The following is a 24,305-nucleotide window of genomic DNA, read 5'->3' as shown; positions in this document are numbered from 1 at the left end:
ATATACTTACACAGTATTTGCTTAACAGTTTAACAAGTGTGATCACAAAAGAAACCATTACCTACATTTTGTGTCATTATGTGTATGTTTGTAGTATATATATATATATATATATATATATATATATTATTGTTTGTGTTTTTGAGTAATTTCATGTATTTTTTTTTTTTTTTTTTTTTTTGGAGTCAGTACTGCTTGTATTTTTGTTGTAGTTAGTGTGCTTTTTTGCGTAATTACATGTATTTCTGTCATTGTTTGTGTATTTTGGGAGTCATAAGATGCATTTTTGTTACTGTTTTGTGCATTTTCATTATTTGTGTGTATTGGATGTGGGGGCCACAGAAATTCACCCAGAGGGCCGCATTTGGCCCACGGGCCACCATTTGCCTCTGTCTGATTTCAGTGTGTTATTATGAGTGGACTCTTCAATCTGTTACTAACACTCTCTCACACACACACACACACACACACATTAACCTCATTCCAACATTCCAAGGTGTGAAACGGGAACACAAAGGCAACGCTAACGTCCAGAAGCCCCTCCCCCTCCATGTGGGGGCTGATAATTGGCGCGTGCTCATTTGCATGCTGAACGTGGTGGATATTTATTTAAATTTAATTTCCTTCTGCAGGCTTTTGTGCCAAAGTCATATTAACCCCGTGACTATTTAATATGCGGTGCACGCGGTGGCCCACGCACGATGAATATTCATATCGATGGCGTTTTCACCGCCGTCTGCCCTCTCCTCCCCCTCCCTCCTCCCTCCCTGGAGCGGTGTCATCATGGAGGCATCCCGGAAGTCTGTGCCACAGTGGAACCTGTGTCCCCCCCCCAGGAGGAACGTGTGTGTCCTGGTCGTGCTCGTGTCACTCGGTGCCGTCAACACGATGAACCAGAAGCAGCTGCCGAGCCGTGAACGCGCTCTCAGGGGGAGGGAGGAGAAAATGTCCGTGGCAGGTAACAGCCATCACACGCGGTTCTCACGTGTTCTTTCATTTTTTTTTTTTTATTACTTTTTATTTCAAGATCACAAAACACAACATGACGTCATCATTGACACATGTGCAAAGGCTGAATCTCAATATATTATTTAAAACAAACAAACAAAAAAACTAAATAAAACAGACAAACTTTACATTATTTTTTAAAAATGTGGAATTAAAAAAAAATATATATATATTTTAGGTGTCTGCACTTCTAAAGGATTGTCTATCAAAAATTGTTTATGTATTATTAATTTTGTTCCAGACATGTCAAAACTATTGCATGTAGCACAAGAGTCACCAATATTATCACACAACAAGAAATAATGCAAAGGCTGAATCTTAATACATTAAAAAAAAAAAGTTTTTAAATAAACAGAATAAAACTTAGGGTTAGGGTTAGATCTGACACACTTTACATTATTTTTTGAATTGGCTCAAAAAGTGGGAAAACAAATTAAATTCTAGATATTTGCACTTATAAAGGATGTTGGATAGACAATAATTCATGTCATAACTATTGCATGTAACACAATAGTCATGTAGAGTCACCATATTATCACACCACACAAAATCATCCAGAGATATGCAAATGCTGAATCTAAATATGTTATCTATATATCCATAGATTAGGGCTGCTCGATTACAGACAAAATAATAATCACAATTATTTGACTCATAATTGAAATCACAATTATTCAAACTACTATTTGTCAACCAAAAAGTTATTTATTTTTTGTACAAAACAATGTAAAATATATTCTTTAAACATAAATAAAATCTTTCAAACACTAAAATCAAGTATGTTCACTTTTGCACAGAACGGAACACGTGATGTGTCTTTGCTCTCGGTCGTCTTCATTAAACCCAAAGTGTTCCCTTATAGGATCATTTGTTTACCAAGTGTTTCTCCTGCCATGTTTAATACCACTAGCAAAACTTTTCTCTTGTTAGCCGTAGGCTAGCTTTAGCTAATCATTTTTTGTCGTGTGTGCCAAGCTTTAGTCTGTGTAGATATGATAAATCGTGGAAGTTTGTTTTAATTAGCAAATAAAACGGCTATAATAAAATAATGATCATAATGTAAATTATTGTAATAAAAAATATTTTTTTTCTTGATTTATTATTTATGTAATCGTTAAGTGTAATAATCAAAATCATAATCAAATTTTGATTATTTGCACAGCTTTAATTTGTTCATGACATATTAAAACTATTCCTTGTAACACAATACAATCACATGCAAAAATGATTTCTAGTCTATACATACAACTCTATATAGATAAATCCATATCATAAATGACATCTATTTTTAGGTTTATTATAAATTAAAATTACAATGGAAGTATACCATTAAAAAAACACCTAAAACCTTACTTTATCTTGCTTTATGTGACAAAACTGAAGGGATTGGAAACTGGTTCTTGACCAGAAAATCCAATCCTGTTATTAAATCAATAAAGTCTTTATGTACTAACATGCACTCACTATTTGCTTAACAGTTTAACAAGTGTGATCACAAAAGAAACCATTACCTACATCTACATTAAAAGTCTGTGAAAGAACAAATAATTCCAGGGATAAATACAATTACAAACTTTTTAAAACGACTTCTTTTGCCTTGAGCGCGTTTGGTAAACACAAATGTCTCATTTGAATGTTTCAGAATGAGGGGAATATCTTTTAAAATACATGTTTTTAAAGGAAGAGAAACAAGTCTCAGCCTTTATTTTACATGTTGTATCAGAGAAGGTTAAGAAAGACTATTTAAATAAAGGTAACTAAGAGCGTAGTGTGCTATAAAGTAGTCATTCTCTTAAGAAATAGCATCAACAATGTTTTACTGGCAAATCAAACCCTACGTGATCATAAAATAAATAAAAACTTAAAATATTTCCTCTTTATTCCTTTAAAACAACAACAGACCTTCAACTCTTGTCCAACTGTTCAGTGAAACTCGAACTACCTTTGAAACCAAACCTGTTTTTCCAGATTGGACATTGATGTGTCATGATGATATGAAATTGCTGCATGTTTTGAAAGTCATTTCCAAACATGGAATAATACTAGAGGGCCTGTTGGTGCTCTTGTGATCCATCATGTGCATTCAATGCTCCCAAATGACCTTTGTTGGGTTTTTTTTTTTTGGTGTTTTTACAAAAAGTTAACTGAAAATGATGTTAATAATTATAATCAATGGGAAAGTTTAACTTCTCTGTATTAGATTTGCATGTTTACGCTAGGGCTGGGCAGTATGACCCAAAATTCATATCACGGTATCAATTTAATCCCTTCACGGTAACGGTATATATCACGGTATAAATGTTGCGGTGTAAAACAAATGTTTCTGAATGGGTTTTGTAGTCCCTTAGCAAAGCTACATTGAATTAAAAAACAACAAAAAAAAGCAAAGATACAATGTATTTTTTTTTTTTAGCATTGATTGTGCAGAAGAACAACAGAAGTAAGGATAGTGCCTCAGAAGTACAACATTTTTACAAAAATTTTTAGTCTTAGACTCGGTCTGAATGGGTGGAAGACAGCTGATAATATTATTACCTTGGTTTGGCTCGGTTTGCGTTCAGAGCGCAACTTCTGATCCACTCCAAACAGCCTCCGGTGCAGTTCCATGAGCTGAAGAATAGGCTCTCATCTATGGGCCAAAGCGAGCACTTAAGAGTGCTCAGAAACGTCTTCCTTCTCCGTTTGTTCTTTCACAACATGCAACAAGTTCTCTTGATTTTGGTGGGTTTATTGCCCTGTTCTGCGCCGTCGCCGGTTCTCCTGACCACAATGCCGTGCACTCTACGTCATCTCCGAAACGTCCTGTCTTTAGGCCGCGCCGAGTGCGGTTGCATTCACAGTACACCTAACCAATCTAGACTCGATTGGAAATGCTCTGAGACCGACAGTAACAAACGCTCTAGAATTTGTCTGTTTGAATTAGTTTGTGTGTTCACACCGGACAAAGGTGGTGGACTATCAAAGCAAACAAACCCTAGAGCGTTTTAACTGCTCCATTGTTGTGAACCAGTGTTAATTTTGTTGACTCAATGTTTTCGTCTAGAGATATTCTTGATCTTGGAGCCGCTCTCAACCTTGTTTTAAATGCTAGGCCTTCAGCAGAGCTGATTAGACATCATTTAGATTCAATGTGAAGGAGCAGGAAGAGCCTTAAAACATGCCGGACCAAGAATGAGCGACCCGCGCATACGTGGTAAATGTGTGGCCACTATTTGCCCAATTTCATTTTAGGCTTTATTGCATCACATTGCACTTTTCTGTTTCATCAACTTTCCCTGTTTAGACTTTACTGACTATTAAACTTCCTGAAATCATAACAAATATGCTAAATGGGTTAATAGAAAACAGCTGTTATTCTGTTATTGATTTTAAATGCGTCGGATGATTCCCGTAAACTGCATCGTTGCGCTAAAATCACGCAAGATTACATTGCTAGACCGATGTTGACCAAAGGTCACTGCTAGAGCCTCAAACACCAGCTAAACGGGACAAATGCCATTAAAATGTTGCATATCCATATGATTGGAGATGCTTCTGTTGTGACTTGTCACAAGCTAAACTCCATCACCACTTTAGCTAATACACCAACAGCTAAACCTGTCTTTGTACCATTCACATTATGAATGCAGTAATAATAATCATAACCGCTTGTTTATCACAACACATTAAAAACACACTTCACTTCAGATGAAAGCTCTGCATTCATTTTTAATCACAGGATAACGTGATCTCTACTTGATTAGTTACAAGTAGCAATTTTGAATGAGATTATGGATTGATCTGGACAAATTTGTCTGTTTAGCAAACTTTTTAGACATTTAAACACCTGTTTACCAGTGAAAAATTCTGTGTAAATCTGATATTGTTTTTGTTTGTTTTCTGCAATCACAGAAAATCAGAGGCCCTATACAAGTTTTTTTTAAAGCTCTCATTTTTGTGAGATCTCATGAATTTATTGTTTCAGTGCCTTCGACTTCTTTTCCTTCTGTAGATTAAAGGGCCCATGTTAAGCTAAATCGACTTTTCTGTGCTTTAAACATGATAAAGGTCTATTAGGGCTTCATACACATGCCCAAAGTGTTCTTTTCATTGATTCCATCAATCGTTAGTTAGAGGGTGATTTGCTCCGTTCTTACTGCAGGGGGAGCCCAAACACCTCGCTCCAATTTGATGACGCGTTCCCACTTTGATGACGAATTTGACGCGGCACTGAGCTGGAGAAGCCACGCCTCTAGGAAGCTCTCTGTCATGATTGACGTGTAAACAGACACGCCCACGAAGGTGAGCATTTCAGCGTCCTTCACGCATTGCTATGTATGTATTTTCTACAGTCTATGTATGTACCGGTGAACGCCCCGCCCCCACGCTCTGTCTCGTGTTTATAAAGCAGCAGGAGCTCGGTTACGGAGTTGGTGGGAGGAGGGCGGGCCGTCCTCTGGCTCTACGTCATCGTGCGGGGAGGAGGAAGTCAGTGTCCCGTCTATCGACACGCCTACTCATGAATATGCATAAGTAGGCCACAAATCAGCCTGTTTGTGTAGAGTTGCTCAGAAAGTGACTTTTCATAGGCTAAAACTGGAAAACAGGCGAGTTCGGTAAAATAAAGCTCAAATACTATGTTTTTGGGGTCCTTAGAACAAATGGAGATGGATGAAAAATAGCATGACACGTGACCTTTAAGCTCATGCCATTGCATCATTACGATAAAGCCTTTTTGACATTTTATAGAAATAAGATAACAGCCCACCATAAACATTGTGAGCCTTGCCTTCCCTTCACCCTGCACTCAGTCGTATCCACCAAGTGCATTGTGGGAGCTTGGAAGAGTGTGTGACGGCAAGAGTTGCAGCAGCGTCCAGGGGCCCATCTGGGCATTATGCGCATGATGGCTCCGCCCTGTCGTAGGTTCCTTGTCCGTCTGTCAAAGCAGCTCGGAGACGCCGCATGGCAGAAATCTGTTCCTCCCCTTTCACTGTGGGGAAGCGCTTAAGATGGGAACACGGTTTTTCTGAGGCTGTGTTGGATCATGCTTTAGCTTGATTCTTTCAACCAGCATAGAGTTATTCACGATTATTCTCCCAGATTTCCTTTGTGCTCACAGTGGTTTCCTTTATAATGTTCATTTTAAGTTGCATCCTACACTTTAGACTCCTTAAAGTGTCTTCATGCTCAACATTCAGATGTCCTGTTGTCTTGCTTTTCTCTTGCACGCTCCAGTCTGGATAATGTACTCTGTGACCTTGGCGACAATGATCCAGTGGCAGATTGCAAAATGGTAGGGGCACAGTGGCTATTATTTTGAGTCAGTGCAGGACAGGCTGCCAATATTTCTTCTAAACAGGATGGGGGGGAGGTCAGCTGACCAAAATCAATCTCTGTTACATGTTTCACTATAACTCTTTAAAGCAGGTTCATGGTGAAGATAAATTTATAGCAATGTTTCTCTGTTGTTTTTCTCTTTCTACGCCTCTGTGTGTTATGCTTGCATTTTTTTTTTGCATTATAAAGAGCTTAGAGGGGATAAAGATGGCGTGTAGAATTGTGGGCAAACATGCAAATTAGTTGCGCAAACCTAAATTTGATTTATATAGTACATAAAAATAGGTTATGTTAATAATTATTGGCACAAAGTGAAGGTTTTGAGTAGATGAAATATGTATATTTATACTGATTTCCAGCAGAAATTTGACATTGCTTTGTTTTTTATTTTTATGCCCATAAAATTATATATACAGTATGTGTATATATATATATATATATATATATATATTGTTGTGGCCTTTCACAGCTAGTTTCTGGATATCAATAATACACATTTTTTAATTGGGCACATTTCACTGCTGTTTTCATTAATCTTAAAGTTATATAAAATATTTCATATTAGAAAGACAAAGGACATCATAGATATGGGGCCTCTGAATTTCTTTGATTACGTAAAATATAGCATTCACCTCCTAAGATGGAAATGGCAATATGACCCAGAATATACCCTTGCATCTATTTTGTGGGACAATATTACACATTTCCACGGCATTTTTTTCTGTAAAGGGATCAACGAATCTGTGCCAAAGAGAAGAAAATGTCAAATTTCATCCAAAATCTCACTTGCAAATGTCAATAACAATGTTGCCTCCTGAATTAGTAATAGACATATCGACTTAACCCTCACCCATATGTTTTGAAACAATTATATCACACATTTTTGCACATGATTTCACCTAAAACAGGTGGCTGAATGTAGAGGGACAGACACTTCTGCTCATTTGAAGCTCAGAATACATAATCAATAACAATAGGGAACTATATTAACCATATTAAGCATACGTTTGGTACACAATTGGGATGTTTAACAGCAAATAATGACATCTAATTAGGGAAAGGTGACATGAATAAACCATGAAACGGAATTGGTGAAAATGTAACTATATCTATAGATGTCATTATTTCCTATTAAAATATTACATTTATCATTGCAAAATTGACATAATTTTAGCCCTAAACCGTGCACTCAATAACCAAATACATCATAGCTTGAACTAATGACCTTCTAGAACATAACCAAGCTAGTGGTTTACATAGTTGCCACCATGTGATTGGCCGGTTGTTTGTGGTGTTGGTAAACATCTGTAGCTTAATTTGTTCTCCGTGTATATTTTGTGCGATGGTTCTTACCAACCAGGGAGTTACTGTAAAGATGTAAAGTTCCTCAAATATATTTGTAACTTTGTCTCATTCAAAAGCACCTTTGGGGATATTTTGAGGCCCAGCAGGATGTCCCTCCATCTTGCATGGAGGAGATAATAGAACGGGAGCTATAGTAAATGGTCTTCTCCATAGCAACTGTTTTCGTTGCTAGGATACAGTATGTATGGAATGCATGACTAGTTTGAAAGTTGTGCTCATCAATGTCTGGAAAGTTGGTCTTTTTAATGTGTTTGGCCACAGCTGATGATTTCTTTCTTTCTTTTTATTTTTTTTAATTACCTCTCTAGTTTCCTAATCGTGGACTTGCACCCACTGATGGTGCTAATTTCCTACCAATCCCCTGCTTTGCCCCCACTCTTTGTGCCCCCTACCCATCCTCCCATACAGCGGAGGGTAGTTGGCACCAGTATAAAGAAGCAGCCATCTCAGACGACTCGTGCCTGACTCACTGCCAACCTGTGAAGCTAGAAAGAGGAATGGCAAGAGGGAGGGAAGGGGTGGAGAGGGAACGAGAGAGAATGGATTTTTTTTTTTTTGGAAAGGAATAACCAGAGCAGCCTGGAAAAAACGAGCTTCCATCACCAGTTTTGGCTCCAAGGGGATGGTACCTCTATCGTGAGGAGGCAGCTGCACCTGGACTTCAGTTTTTTACGGGTGAGAAACATGAAACCAGTCGTTAGAACAACAGGTTAACAAAATACACACGGCAACAAGTCAAAGTGGACGTTGAGCGGTCAGCGGTTCTGCTTCGGGAAGCAATGTTTTTGGTCCTGATCCAACCTCCGACCGCCATCATGCTAATAGCAACAAAAGATGACCAAAGCAGTCCGCGTCGGTCCCATTCTTGCAATACCAAAACGTCCTTTGAAAGCAACAGAATATACTCCCATATCTCAGTCTTCTTTTCAGGGCTCAGTCACCCTTCCTGCTTGTTTTGTGGTTCTCCTTTCAGTGAAGTAAGGGTATTCAGCCAGTTATTCCTCGGTGCCTGCATGTGTTAGATGGGCTAATTCTGGCAGAATGGGCTGTGGGTGCTGGTCAGGTGGTGGGGGAGGGTGGGTGCTGGACTAGACGCTGTGAATAGGAGCCAGACTGGCACTGTTTGGACCTGCGCCAAATGCTCCATGGAAGCAGTACCCGCAGCAGAGGTTGGTGTGTGTGCAGTCGTGTGGCTGATTGTGTGGCTGTTTGGATGCAGGCAGCCATACTTGTGTTCATATGGAGTGAAGGATGCTGGGAAGGCGATGTGAGAAGTCGAAGCCAGTGGTTCTCAAACTTTTCAGGCTCAAGTACCTCCTTTCTCTTAGTTTTGAATCCATGTCCCCCCTTTGTTCGACTGCAACATTTTGCTTAGAAAGCGATTTAAAAACAACTCTAGAACATAATGATGGAATGAATGAGTGATAACACACATTTTAAAGAATCTGTCTTTGTAAATAAGTGGAAAGACATTATTTAGTGTGGTGGTTGCCAATCTTTTTTTCTTTTTTTATAGTGACCTCATTTGATTTGAATTTCTGTCGACTATGAAGACATTTTTTTCTAGAATTAGTTTATGATAATGTTTGAGCTCAGATATTATTATTTTTTTACTGGAATTTAGTTCAGTGGTAGAGTGGGTTGTGCAGTAACCGAAGGGTTGGCGGTTCAAATCCTGCTCTAACCGAGTCATTGTGGTTGTGTCCTGAGACAAGGCACTTTACCCACATTGCCTTGTATGAGTGAGTTTGAATTGTGCATGAATGTTGGTGGTGGTCAGAGGGGCCTCTGTCAGCCTGCCCTAGGGTAGCTGTGGCTACATTGTAGCTTACCACCACCGATATGACTGTGAGTGACTGGTGTGAATGAATAATGGTTTCTATATTGCGCTTGGAGTCTCGTCGAAGAAAGCGCTATATAATTATTATAAGTGAAAGTATAGAAATAGTCTTAAGTTGTTTTTTTGATGTTTTAAAAAAAAATAAAAAAATAAAATTTCAGGCAACCCCACATCCAATATGGCCACCTGTGAATATCTAACATTGAACATTTGCTACATTCCAGATCAAGGTATCCTTAATTAATTAACCAAATCATCTGTTTGTTAATAAATGTGCCTGTGCCGTTTTGCATCATCAAATTTAACCCTAAATTGTCTTTTTGGTAAGACTTCATTTGAATTTGAACAGTAGATACTTGGTCCTGGCTTTTTCTGACAGTGCTGCACCAACATGTTCTTAGTTAACTTAATTTTTACTTTAATTTTTATTTGTGTGCATGTTTGTTTTCTCTCTTGGATGAAATACTTTTGTGTTTCTATATATCGCCCCAAGGCATTGTGGTCTGAATGCCAAAAAGAATCCTTCACGGCCGTTTTGCAACCCTCATCTGTTGCTTCTCGCTGGCTATTTACTCTTTTTATTGTTTTGGCAGGCTCATCTCACTTCCTCCCACCACTTCTCCTCCTCCTCCTCTATCGCACACTTGTCTCACTCTCACATTTGCTCTCGCTCTCAGTCATTTGGCAATTTTTGCCACTTTTTTTTTTTTTTTTTTTTTTTTTTTACACCATGGCCAGTATTAGAGGACACAAGGTTGAACATAGACTAGATAAAATGCATTCAGCCCTGCGCTTAGCTGAAGTTATTTGAGAGAATTACCCATGAACGTGACCTGGCAAGGCCAAACGACCTGCTGCTAAAAGACAGAACTGTCTCACAACGGGAGGACAGGAAGAGACTGCCCGAGGGCAGCCAGGCCCCGGTGACATTATCGTCCTTTATGCCTGTGCAATCTGTTACTTCACAGAAAAGCAAACCGTTTTTGTTGAATATCAGAGTGCTCTTACACCAAGGAGTGCGTTATCAGTAGTTGTACTCATGACCACACTATCCAAGTGAAAGACTTTCCAGAGACCAGAAAGCACCAAAACAAGTCCAAAGCTGTGTTGGAAATGTCGCACTTTGTACTATACACTACAAATTCTTAGTCCACTATACACAGTACTAGTATAAGTATGATTAGGATGATCCCACTGAAGTATACCTCCAAGTTTCCCAAGATTAATTTGGAACCTACATTTTAAGCGACAAAATAGAATATCAATATGTGCTCATTCGTTTTCTTTTGAATACATTTGACCGAGAAAAACAAGATGTCGCAAACTCTTTCGAGAATCTTAACTATTGTCAAATGTGTTAAAGTATTTTCGCACAAAATAAAACCTTGTATGTATTTTAAAGCCACTAAGTCCTGTATTATTTTATTAAGATGTTTGTTCTTCAGGTGAATGAAGCCTAAAGTAAGTGTTCAGAGGGGTTTGGCACTAGAAATAAGATGGACTTATGTCGCAATGTTTGGAGGTGTCGACACATAAGACACTGGATTAGATTTCCTAACACTGAGCTAACGCTAAATGTTTGAAGTCAAATTACAACATGAATTAATCAGGAACAGTTTCAAGTTCTTCTCCTTATTATCAGATTAATGAAGTTGAAGAAAAGCAGATCAGTGCTGGTCTGGACTGGTCTTGACAAAGTCTGAGACCGAGACAAGGCCAAGACCTTCAAAATGTGATCTTGAGAACAAGACCGCTTTGAGTACAACAACACTACTTTCTGATGGCATATATCCAGAATCTCTTTGTATAGAGCCATTGTGAGAAGTTCATTTTGTCTTAAAGGTGTTTTAGGTGATAGTCACTTTCAATCCAACATATCTGAGAATGAGACAAGGCCAAGACCTTCAAAATGTGATCTCGAGACCAAGACCACTTCGAGTACAGCAACAGTTACTTTTTGATGCCGAATATCCAGAATGTTGTCGTTTAGAGCCATTGTTATAAGTTCATTTTGTCTTAAAGATAAAGACAGTTACACTTTCAGTCTAAAACCAAAATGAGGTCAAGACTTTCAAAATGTGATCTTGAGAGATAATCTTTTTGTTTAAAGCCATTATTAGTTAATTTTGTCTTAAATGTGTTTAGGTGACAGTCACACTATCAATCCAACAAATCTGAGACCGAGACAAGACCAAGACTTTCAAAATGTGATCTTGAGATGGGTTTCGAGACCAAGACCGCCTCGAGTACAACAATAATACTTTTTGATGCCGAATATTCAGAATCTTTTTGTTTAGAGCCATGGTTAATGGTTCATTTGGTCTTACAGTAAATTAGTTTTAGATGACAGTCTCACTTTCAATCCAACACGTCTGAGAACCAGAAAAGGCCAAGTGATTTTGAGATGGGTTTCGAGACCAAGACCACCTCGAGTGCAACAACATACAACATACGTACAACTTACTTTTTATGCTATATCAACAAAATATTTTTGTTTAGAGCCATGGTTATCAGTTCATTTTGTCTTTAAGGTGTTTTAGGTGACAGTCACACTTTCAGTCTGAGACCGAGACAAGGCCAAGACCTTTAGGACTACAACAGTAATTATCTGCATTGATCCTTCTTTTCATTTCTGTCTTTTAAATTCAATCTCCAGATGTTCAACTTGACAAAACCGTTTCTTTCAGAGCTTCTCTTACCTTTGGCTTCTTATAATAAGTTCTGAAATAAACTGCAGGTAGCTGTTGGTTCCTGACCTTTTTGTCACAGTAATTGTCACCCCTTTCCTATTGAGGAATTGAACTAATATGTCCGTCAGATTAGCGATTGTTTGAATGCAGGTCAGTGTCACATTGAGCGTGTGTGAACTTACAGCAGTTATCTCCATCGTTGGTGTGTGTGTGTGTGTGTGTGTGTGTGTGTGTGTGTGTGTGTGTGTGTGTGTGTGTCTATAAGCTCCTAGTGTGCTCACTGGCCTGTTTATCTGTAGACTAATATTAGTCGTTGCAGTGCAAACCAGCCTTGCTTAGTAGAGATTTGCACGCTAAGTCACCTCAGTCTTGTTAAACCCTAATCCTCCTCACACATCTGTGGGCTCTACACACACACACACACACACACACACATACAGTCACACACACCTTTTTAAACGCTCTAATTATAAGTAGCACAGTTGGCAGTACAGTGTCACCTCTAAGTGCTCACTTTGTTTTACACAGAGGGTTTTTTTTTTTTCTTCAGTGACATTGGCATAAGACAACCTGGGGCCTTGTTGCTGCAGAAATGTTCATTGATTTAGTTTGTGACGTCACGCTGAAGCGCTCTCATAATCCTTCCGTGCAGAGTTCACAAAATAACTCAGCTCCTGTGTTTTTAATTGTGGGTAATCTAGGGTATTTCGATTTTACGTGATTGCGGAAAACGGACAGAAAAGACGGAATTCAAATTCTGAAATGGAAAAATCAATCTGACACAGAATGTATATCTCTCTTTATTTAAAATCTTGCCCCAACACGACACGGTAATGCCTCACATGCCTGTTTTGAGACAATATTGCGCATTTTGCATTTATACCCTACTTTTTACCGGAAAAGATGTCGGATGTCTAGAAAGTGTGACAAACGGATAAATATGTCCGTGTGTTGTGATGAACAAACGGTTCAGATGTGAAAAAGCTGTGGTACAAAGACAGGTTTAAGTTGATGGTGTATTAGCTGAACTGGTGATCTGTTTACCCAGTGACACGTCAGGGCAGAAACATCTCTCATTACACGGTTATGCTGGGTTTCGTGCAGAACGTGGGGGTGATTCGCTGTGGTATTTAAAGGTTTCCCAAATGTTTTAGGACTAGAGGTGTAACGATTCATTTTAACGTCGATTCGAATCATGATTCGTTGTTGCCGATTCGATTAATGAATGACTTTGGTTAATTTAACGATTTGATCCAAAAAGATTCAGTGATTTGAAATCAATTCAGTAACTTTTTAGCCAAAATAATAACTTAACCAGTGTGAGTGAAATAAATACCTTAGTTTCCTGATGTTTCTTGTAAGCAACTCATCTATTAATGAACTGTGGACATAAATAAACAAGTGAACAACATGTAATGGCAAATATATTCACATTTTATTTGAATAAAGTCCAACCATTACTTCAGTTTATTGAACAGAATGTTAACTTTTCTGCTCTGATTTTCAACACTCAATGCGTTTTCAATAAAAATACATGCTAGGTTTATCCTTATACATACAAATAATACAATATTAACGTCAAAAATGAAGGCCATCTAACATCTGTTCAGGTTCAATGAGCAGTGGTTAAACATGATACTTTTCCTTTTAACATGATGGTTATCACGAGGCATTCTGCAAAGCTAATGCTAACAAACTAATGCTATGCATTGCTGCTGCTGCAATGACGTAACGTCTTTGTTATTACAGTACAAGCGCTTTTAAAACAACTTCATATAAAGTCTGCTGTGCTTAAATCTAATGCATTATTTCCTTTTAAAATGACTCTAGAATGATGAGTTTTATCCGGAAGGCCAACTAGCAGAGCACAGATTGATGTAGTTTGATCATAGGAGAATAAATCAATTCATCGATCTAGTGGATGAATCATTACACCCATCATTTGGGACCAAATTGCCCATTAATGGCTGACTCTATTTAACAAGTTTTATTACACCATTGGTAGGAAGTTTATTAGCCAGTAAAGTCATCTAAAAAGGGAAAAATGATGATGAAATGGAAAAGTGTTGTAATTCTCAGTGTTTTCAAATTATTTGTGTCTTGTTTCCTTCTAATAGACAAACATGCTGTCAATGGGAACCCGACAGTGGAGCCTTTTCCAGAAGGCCTGGAAACCATCGTGTTTGGTGAGACGACACAATCACACGTCTGAAAAAACAAGAAATATTCCAATATGGAATCCTCTGCTAGCAGTTTGTGTTTGCTCGCACGTTTTGGGAGAAATGTTGGATCTACAGTAGATGTGATCACAGAACAGACGCCTTTAAATTGTGTGTGTGTGTGTGTGTGTGTGTTCAGGGATGGGCTGTTTCTGGGGAGCCGAGAAGCTTTTCTGGAAGCTTCCAGGAGTCTTTTCCACTCAGGTTGGCTACGCTGGAGGCTACACACCCAATCCCACCTACCGCGAGGTCTGCTCAGGTACTGAACTCTGCATCGTTCATGTCAAACATTCATAAAGCGGAGTTTAGACCACTTGGTAGGATAAGTCGGTGCTTCTCAAAGTGTGGGGCGCGCCCCCCTGGTGGGGAATGATCTTATTTAAGTCTTTGTGGCTTAGAAAACAAAAGACTTGGGACGCGTTTGCTTTATTTTAACTTTTCTTTTATGCTACAAACATTTAACCATACATGTAATACATCAAAATGATCGTTGGGTTCTCTATTTTCTATTAGAATTATCTTGTTTTAAATGCCGTTTTTCATTGACAGTAAAGATCATTAACACTAACACAAAAACGCCTACACACAAAGAAAGTAATAATGAGAAGCTAAAAATGTAGCAGAAATTAAAAGAGCATTCAATTATTAGACTGCATTAGATATGCGATCGAGATAAGTATGAAACGTGGAACTGAAGCGCAAAAATAATGATTTACGTCGGCATGTGCGTCACATGGAGCGGAACAATAAACTATTTCCTTTTTTGGCACAGATTGCAAACAATGATTCTTTATTTTCTTGTATTTTTGACAACTGCACTTTTCTATTCTTTTTTTTTATGCATGTGATTTATTTTGAAATATGATGTTACTTGTTAATCCGTGTACCCTTTGTCCTTTGGTTATACCGTTTCAAAACCAACTCAAAATGGCAAATAAATAGTGTGATTATTTTGTTTTACTGACTTAAAACCAAAACAGAAATACAGACAAAACCAGACAAGCAGTGTTTTTATGTTTTAATATTAAATCTTGTTCCATTTGTGTGATATTTGGATATTTAAGGGAAAATTATGGACGAGAGCTTCATGTTTTAATCTCACCACACAGAGGGGACCCACAGACGGGGGCGTACTTTTACTCCTGGACAAACAACGCACAAGTCACATTACTGATGAACTGGTGAATCGAAACGTTAATAATACATAAATAAATTAAAACAAAAAAAAGGATGTTATGTAAAACATGCACACGATGTGTGATTAAAGGAACCAGAGCTAGTGTAATGAATCTACTGGTGCTCCTCAATTCTTGTGATCAACTTTTGTTTGTGTTTACGTCTGCCGTTAGTGGCTAGTGGTATCAAAACATGCAAAAAATATATTTTTTACTGCCCTCAAAAAAACTGTGTAATTGTTTTTGCAAAAGTGTCAAAAAAGTTGTAGCGTCTATTGTTCCTCACACCAGCCTCACAGTCGATAGTCACTAGATTATTTGGATACTGTTTGGACCGTAACTGACAGATATTCACAGATTCAGAATTCCAGCATTAATAACTCTCTAACGAAACATCAACACACAAATTATGCCTCTTTGTCATCGGTGTGAGGTGGACAACATGATAAAGATCATTTTATCAAACGCAGCAGAGTAAGTCTGCCGCCGTCTGTGGGTCCTCTCTGTGTGGTGAGCTTAAAAAATGACACACAAACAGAATATTTAATTTTAAAACAGAAAAATGCTGCTTGTCTGGTTTTTAATTTTTCTATATTTCTATTTAGGTTTTAAGTCAGTAAAACAAAGTAACCACACTGTTTATTTGTTATTTTCATTTGGTTTTCAAACGGAATAACCAAAGAACGAAGGCTACACAGATTCTTGTTCCCTGTTAGTTCAACCACTGGGATAAGTCGAGGTTCAGACGACCAAAAACATTGAGAGTTGTTTTTTAATTTTTTTTATTAAAGCTCTTCTATCCTCTTGCTCTTTTCCTTCATCTGCAGTCAACTATTCAGAATGCACGGCTCTCCAGATGGGCTGCATTCCCCTCCCCACCCCCCATGACCTACTTGTAAGGATTGGGTTCTGTTCTCTTCTCTACTGCAGCTTCTTTTTTTGCTTACAAAGATGACTAATTTACATTCTTTTTAAAAAATACATTTTGGTGATTTTGATTCTTTTTTTTTTTTTTAACGAGACTGCGATCGCGTTAGGAATGTTTAGCGACAAGTCTGACTCTCCTTTTCATTTTCTTTATTGCAGCACAAAAGAGTGAATTTATTATTCAAAGAACGAAAGTGTCTTACTGTGTACGCCTCAGGGTTGGGGTGAATTATAATTGTATTTTAAAAAGTGTGTTGCTGTCGTAATCATTATTTAATCGTAATTGAGTTTAGATAATTGACTTCGTAATTGTAATTCCAATGAAAACTATGAAATTTGTCAATTATAATTTAACGCTAAACTGGGGAACCGTGTTACAGTTCTACACATATGTAGTTAACAATTACTAAAAAGTTTCATATCAAGCTTTCTCACATTTTACCATTTAAATATAGACATAAAAAAGGCTCAGATATCATATTTTCATTGATTAGGAAGATGAAAAATAGATGATATTTGTTTTTAGTGTATTTTACAGCTGATTTAGGACCTGTTATCATAGGAAATGCTAACAGAAAGCTAACACAAGAGGAAGGTTAACCTTTCTTATGTTAATTAGTTCAAGCTCAGTAATTGTGATTAATTGTAATTTAACTTTAGTAATTGAGAACTTTGTCTTTGAGGATAAAATAGTAATTGGAATTTAATTGTAATTGGGAAACAATGCTGGTCACTGTAATCGTAATTGAATTTTAATCGAACATGGATAATTAAAGATGTAATTGTAACTGAAAAATGTAATTGAACCCAACCCACATACGCCTGTTTTAACTCTAGAAGTAAGTAATCAGAGTTGGCGAAAGGCTTCTCCATTTCTCAAGGCCTGAAGAGTGTGTGTGTGCGCGCGTGTGTGTGTGTGCGTGCGTGCGTGTGTGCGTGCGTGTGTGCGTGCGTGTGTTGTGTGCGTGTGTGCTCAGGGAAAAGATGCTATGAGCAGTGCTGGCAGATCTTCTGAGTTTTTATATCTCTCTCTTTCTGTCAGCTTCCCAGCAACAAGATGGTCAGTTATGGGAAGAGGATGAAGATGGAGAGAGATGACAGGAATAGGAAGAGGCTGTGGGAAAACAAAGTTTGAGGGAAAGGAAAATATGAGTGGCTGGGGGGGGGAGTATGTGAAAGAAAGAACAGTTACTATACCTGTCTCTCACCTGGAGAGGTGCAGGCGTCGCTCCAGTGGCCGTGACGGAGCGGAACACTGCAGCGGCGTGAGACCGAGGAGCTGTCAACTGGGCCGAGGAAAGAGTTGATGAAAGTGTCAGAAAAGCCAGAGAAAGACAGACGGACGGACAGACGGTCTGTGTCTGACTGACAGAAAGGAAGACTTTCAGTTGCAGGAAGATTTGACCAGAAAATAGAGACAATTCGATGAAGTGTTTAATCAAACATGGTCACAAATATTGTCATCAATCATAATCTTTTCACACGCTGCATCAGTCATTTATATACAGTATTTGTTGTGTTTCGAGAATGTTCAGGTGTTAGGAAAGTTTTGTAGAATTGAATACCTACATTAAAGTATAAATCCACCCTAAAAAACACTTTTTTTCTGAGTACATATGATTAGGTTTTAAGTAATGTCCTGTTTATTGATTCTAGTCCCATTTTTCACATTTTAGTCAAAGTATTTGACATTTTACAATTAAAAACGCTAAATGTAGAGTGACTGCCCTCTATGGGTTGATTACTGGCTATTGCAAGTGAATTTTGCTATTGGCTGAGATTAGATCAGTGACATCACTAACGTCACTGTCGGCCCCGCCCCTCTTGTAAAAAAAGTTGGAGGAGGGACTAGTTTCCTCCTCTCAATGAGCGTTGATTGATAGCTCCATGTAGAACTATGCAGCGCTTTGAGGGCGGGGCTGCTGTGACTGGGCGTGTCTTAACTACTTTAGGAGCAAAAACTTGGGGGTGAAGTTCTGAGTTTGTGCACCATCACATTGGATTTAAAGGAAAGGCTTATTGTCATCAAAAGTGTATTATTTTGCGTCCAACCACTGTCTGGGAAATATTTCAATTAATACTTGACACAAGATGATTAGTGTTCTACATCGGTGAGGGTCAGAAGCTTCCAAATCAGATTTAAAATTGTTTAAAAATGAATAGTTTTATTTTGAAAAAATATATGATTAAGGACTCTTCTGACAAATACGTTGTTAAAGTCAGTGGGACCTTCCGAGGCAAAGCAAATGTAATTGTATGGGGCATTTCATACACAAGTCAATTAAACACATGTTTAAAAAGTGCAACAGAAAACATTAAACAGTGTAAAAATCATTAAGAACATTAAAACCAGTAGTAAAAACATTAAATTAACAATAAAATTATAAAACAAAATCTCCCTCAATCATAAGCAGTAGAAAAAAAAGATTTAAAAATGTTCCATGTGATGCTGACTTCAGTTTGTTCCACTTCTTTGCTGCATAGCAACGACTGTGAGCTCTGGGCTCTACTATCTGACCTGTGTCCAAAGATCTGAGAGACCTGCTGGGTTCATACCTGACTAACTTTCTAGTTAAAGAAAAGTTAAAACAAATGAAATATGTTCAGATCTAGGCTCAGATATTGAAATAAAACAGACTTTATTACCTATGAGTCAAAATACATCCATTTATCTATGCATTTCACGTCCTCATTGTGTCTAATGTCTAAGTTTAAAGTTAAATGTTTCTAGGAAGGTTTAAATATGGAGGATGATGGATTGATTTGAAGTCATATCTTTGTTAATGTTGAATATTTGTTCCATCTCAGGTCAGACGGGCCACACCGAGGTGGTGAGGGTGGTCTACTCTCCACAGGACATCAGCCTCCAGGAACTCCTCAAACAGTTTTGGGAGAGCCACAATCCTACACAAGGTAGAACACACACACACACGCACACACACACACACACACGCACACACCTCAAAAAGCTGCAAGGCATTCACCTCTTTTGTGCCTTTAGTTTTGCAATTATAACAAATATAACTATATAATTCCTTTTTATTCCCTATAAACTAGAGCTATATATATATATATATATATATATATATATAATACTAATTATTCTGATAAACACATTACAATGAGAGAACACAAGGAGAAGTCGTTACTGTGCTTTGTGGGTGTTAATTTAGTTTTAAATAAATAAAAGCCGAGTTGTGTGTAGAACTCTCGATATGACGATATACATCTTGATATTTTCAACTTAATCAAGTCTTACCAGAAAGACAAGTAGTGTATTAGAGCAGAAGGATGGTGCCCAGACGTGTGTGTTTCTTAGGGTTGCGGTTGGGGGTGTTTGGGTGTAGTGGGGTGGGGGTGGGGGGGGGGGGCCCATGGGTGTAAGTCAATGCCAGACAGTGTTAATGTGTCTGAGATTCAGCCATCCATGCCACACACACCGTGTAGTGATCTCCACTGTAACGCTCTCAGCGTTCACTTCAACATCTACAGTACGTGCTCTGTTTCTAACCTGAAATAATGATTTTTTTTTTTTTTTTTTCTATTCCATTTCATTGAGTTCAACATTGCTCGTTGGTTTATTTCCGTGTCGGCCATTTTGAGTCGCCGGGCACCAGAGAAACGTCTGTGAATGCAGAACAACATCGCACATGATTAAATGAAATGCTCGGCTTGTGTTTCTATATTTCTGTGCTGCATACTTTATACATTTTACCACCAATGTGCCACCTACACATACACATACACGCACACACACACACACACGGCATCAACATTAACAGCATCCCCCATCCTCTTCCCCAAACGTTTATCCCTCAAGTCTTTGGCACTCCTGTTTTCTGTGCTTTGCTGGAGGAGGTGATGTAAGAACGTTAAAGACACACAGAGGGTGTGTGCGTGTGTGTGTGTGTGTGTGTGAAGGTGAAGGAAAAAGCTGTGCTCCCTCTGACTGTCTTTGTTTCTACCTCCTCTGCTCTGCTCGTATTGAATGCAGAGCATGGCGTGACATGTTGAGAGGAGATGGATCAAACATTCATGGGCCAACCTTCAGCCTTTAAAGCTCGCTCGCTGACGTCGGCCCCCGTGACGGGTTCAGTCATCGTCTCTGCATCTGTCAGCGCTGCTTTCTCATACATTGCATGACCTAGATTTACTAAAATGGCCGCCCTTGCTGACGCTTCCACCTCAGCTAAGTGAATGAATGCCCGAAAGCAGTGGTTCTCAACCCTTTTTTAGCTTGTGATCCCCAAAATAAAGGTTCCAGAGACCGGGGGCCCCTACAGTCATGTGGAGACAAAGCATCTATAAGGGGGAATAAAAGGAAGTCATATCCACTGTTATCCAGGATTTTTAATATTATTTGTGCCATAGTATATAGTAATCTTAAAGATGTAAATCCTTGTTTTAATCAGAAATAAAATGGTTAAAGTGACCAAAAATGGTGGAAAAGAAATGGGATTTTAAAAAACACAGAAATTGGTTAAAAGTTGGCCTTTAGAGTGACCAAAAACAGACAGAAAAAGTGGTAAAAAGGATTCAAAGTGTCAATAATGGCTTGAAAGTGGCAGAAATGGGGGGATGCAGTTTAAAAAGTAGGAACAATTAGTTTAAACTGGCAAATAATGGGCATGACAATCTGTGAATCCCGTTAAGTTGGGAAAAATGAGCATGAAATATGGTGAAAAGAGGTTAAAAGTCAGAATCAGAAATCAGAAATGTTTTATTGGCCAAGTACAGTTTTAGGACGGTATAAGGAATTTGACTTGGTAGTCGGTGCGCGAAACAAAAAACATAGAAACATGGATGGTGGCAGAGGGAAAGAAGCTGGTCCTGATGGACCAAAACCTCCTTCCAGAGGGGAGAGATTGAAACAGTTTGTGACCTGGGTGGGAGGGGTCGGCCACAATCTTTCCTGCACGCCTCATAATCCCGGAGGCGTACAGATCCTGGAGGGAGGGCAGATTGCATCCGATTATTATGTTGACCATAATGGGTCAACATATGCAACATTAGTTGGAAAAAGTGGCGGAAAGGGTTTATAAATGTCTTAAAAGTGAAAAAATGTGCAGAAAAGGCAATGGAATTTGATGGAGAAGTGGCAGAAATGGGAGTAATGTAGCAGAAATGCAAAGAAAAGTGATGGAAATAAATTCAAATATGGCAAGTTTGGTGTAGTTGCAAAAAAAGGGTAAAAATAAGCAAAAAATTGGCTCAAATTGTTAAAAAAAATATTCTTAGTTTTTTAAAGGCAATGGGCTCCTGACTCCAAGGTTGAGAACCCCTGGACTCATGAACCAGTTAAAGTTGTTTCTGTTTTCAATCCTAATCAACTCCAGCCCATGCACATGTTGCAACATCACCTCAGATTACTCACGGTTTCATGAAGTCTTCATTTCAACTGGCAAATAATGGGCACGACGAATTGTGAATATGGTTAAATTGGCAATAATGAGCATGAAATATGGTGAAAAGAGGTTAAAAGTGACAATAATGGGTCAACATATGTGACATTAGGTGTAAAAGTGGTGGAAAGGGTTTCCCATTGCAGAAATGGGAATAATGTAGCATTAAAAGGAGTAAAAATATGGCAAGAAAAAGTGATGGAAATAGGTTCAAATATGGCGAGTTTGGTGTAGTTTCAGAAAAAGGGGAAAAATAAGCAAAAATGGGCTCGAGTTGTTAAAAAAACATTTTTTTTGGTTTCTTAAAGGCATCTTGCGACCCCCATCAGAACCTTTTTTTCCTCCTGATGAGATGGAGTTCCTCGTCTTTTCTCCAAATCTGAGGCAAACGCTCGTCTTTCTACAGGCAAAGGTGCATCCGACAAACACCGCGGGGGCAAAAAGGCAGTGAAGCTATAAGAGTAGTCATGCATTTCCCCCTGACTCACTGCCTTGTCTCATCTCATGTTTTATTAATAGCACACAGGCTTATTGTCCGTGCACGCCACGCCACGCCGTGCCACGCTACTACTGCTGGTTGTTTTATTGTCTTTATTTTTGTTTGTCACAGTTAAAACTGGGTGACACACTTTAGAAGTTGCCGCAAAACTCAAAATGTACTTTCTTTAAAAGAGTGTTACTCCCCAATGCGTGACTTCCATATGAATCCCCATCGTTTCCTAAGGTTCACGTGTGGCAGGAAAAAAGAGTCCTGTGATTTGACAAATGTAGCGTGGAGCAGTGGAAGAGGGCCCGCTGGCTGTGCCTTCACGCAGGCTTAAGCTCCAATTTATTCTGTCCACCTTAGAGTTGGGCTTAAAAGAAAAAATTAGCAAAAAAAAAAAAAGTTTACTTTCAAGTGCGTCGATTCACAGGAGATGAAATGTACGGAGTGTGTGTGTGTGTGTGTGTGTGTGTGTGTGATGAACTCTGAATGCTGTGGAAGCGTGTGCACGGAGGATCTCATGCTCATGCTCAGTGACGTGCACGCGTGTTGTGCACATATGTGCATGCAGTTTTTTTTTTTTTTTTTATATCTGTGCCTCTCTGCTTTGCCTCAGTTCTAAAGGGTTTAGTCCCGACAACGTGATGTCGGGCTGCGTTGGCTCCACCAATCACAGCATGGATAGCAACATTAGCAGCCAATCACAAACTCCCAGCAGCCTTTGCTGTGTGCCCTCTTTCCATATTCATCTTACACTAGTCTCAAACTGCTGGCTTCTTCTTCCTTGGGATGTTGCACAACCCCCCCACTTTCAACACGCTCCAATATGGGTTTCATATGTTTACGTTGAGGCAACTTGTCTTGGTGACAAACTTCAAACTTTCACGCACGTTTGTGCAGAATTATCCAAATTGGAGGCGCCAGAACAACGCGGTTAGCAGGATTTATCGTATTGAAGCATCGCTGCTGTTTGCTCATCGTTTTGTTCGTTTGTTCCTTTGAATAAATCAAAGAAAACTCGGTTAAACATTGAGTACGTGAGTCGTTCACAGGATATCGTTGGTTCTATTGTCCCGTTTTCCCACTTTTTGCTACGCTAGTCCGTCAATTTAGCTTCCCTTTCACCAATTCTTTCCCCCATACGTTCCCTCTGATCTGGGCCTTCTTTTTCTGTCACTTCCTTTCCTCCCTAGTTTCCACCCTCTTCTTTTTCCTGCCTTCATCCCGCCCCCCCCTTGTCCTCTTTGTCGGGGCAGGTGCGTGAGCAAACGGCCCCCAGCCCCGTCAGTGCATCCGCCGCTGCACAGTGAGTCGACCGCTCCCTTAGGCCATCCGCTCATCACACAAACACACTCGCATCCACTCACTTCTCTTTTATCTCTTAGTCACTCTCTTACCCCCCCACCCCCACCCCCCACCCCGCTCTCTCATCTCTTCCTCCGTTCTTCCCCCACCTTCTGCCGCCCTTCTTCTTAACAACCGAGGCTTTCCCCCCTCCTCATTGTTTCCTCCTCGACTCCTTTTCCTCTCCTCTTTTACTTCCTCTTCCCACATTCCTTCCATCCAACCTATTTTTTTTCCAGGCCATCCAGTATTCATGATGTGGGGATGCTGATGCTGCGTCAGTGAACAGGCTTCACAGGCCACACAAACACAAACGGCGAAAATGGCGATGCCGCTGCCCTCGTTTGATAACGTCTGCACATACGTACGTGCACGCTCGCCAGTGTACGTGCACTCGCCAAGTCACAGGATAGAAGAGCAGTACATACCAAGATGTGACGTGTCGGATGTAGTGACGGTGGCCATTTTGGTTTATTTTAACCTTGAAATGCGTTTTGAACTCTGGGTGAGCAGAAAACTGTGTTTTGGTGTG

General features: G+C 39.1%; 1 protein-coding gene across 3 annotated transcripts in view; it reads left to right on the top strand.

The window, feature by feature from the left end:
• msrab (methionine sulfoxide reductase Ab) overlaps positions 1-24,305 on the top strand; it is an 82,668-nt gene that overhangs the window by 30,106 nt on the left and 28,257 nt on the right. The window contains exons 1-4 of one of the 3 annotated variants that reach the window (XM_028438673.1): positions 703-958; positions 14,340-14,408; positions 14,581-14,700; positions 19,352-19,456. In XM_028438673.1, the coding sequence (XP_028294474.1) occupies positions 718-958; positions 14,340-14,408; positions 14,581-14,700; positions 19,352-19,456 (535 nt within the window). In that variant the 5' untranslated portion in view covers positions 703-717. Of the gene's footprint in view, positions 1-702; positions 959-8,248; positions 8,368-14,339; positions 14,409-14,580; positions 14,701-19,351; positions 19,457-24,305 lie in introns of those variants that run through there. The other 2 variants (XM_028438675.1, XM_028438674.1) reach the window with 2 other exon arrangements.

Source organism: Gouania willdenowi, chromosome 22 (assembly GCF_900634775.1).
Source record: "Gouania willdenowi chromosome 22, fGouWil2.1, whole genome shotgun sequence".
Classification (NCBI taxonomy): Eukaryota; Metazoa; Chordata; class Actinopteri; order Blenniiformes; family Gobiesocidae; genus Gouania; species Gouania willdenowi.
This window is presented reverse-complemented; position numbering and strand designations above follow the sequence as displayed.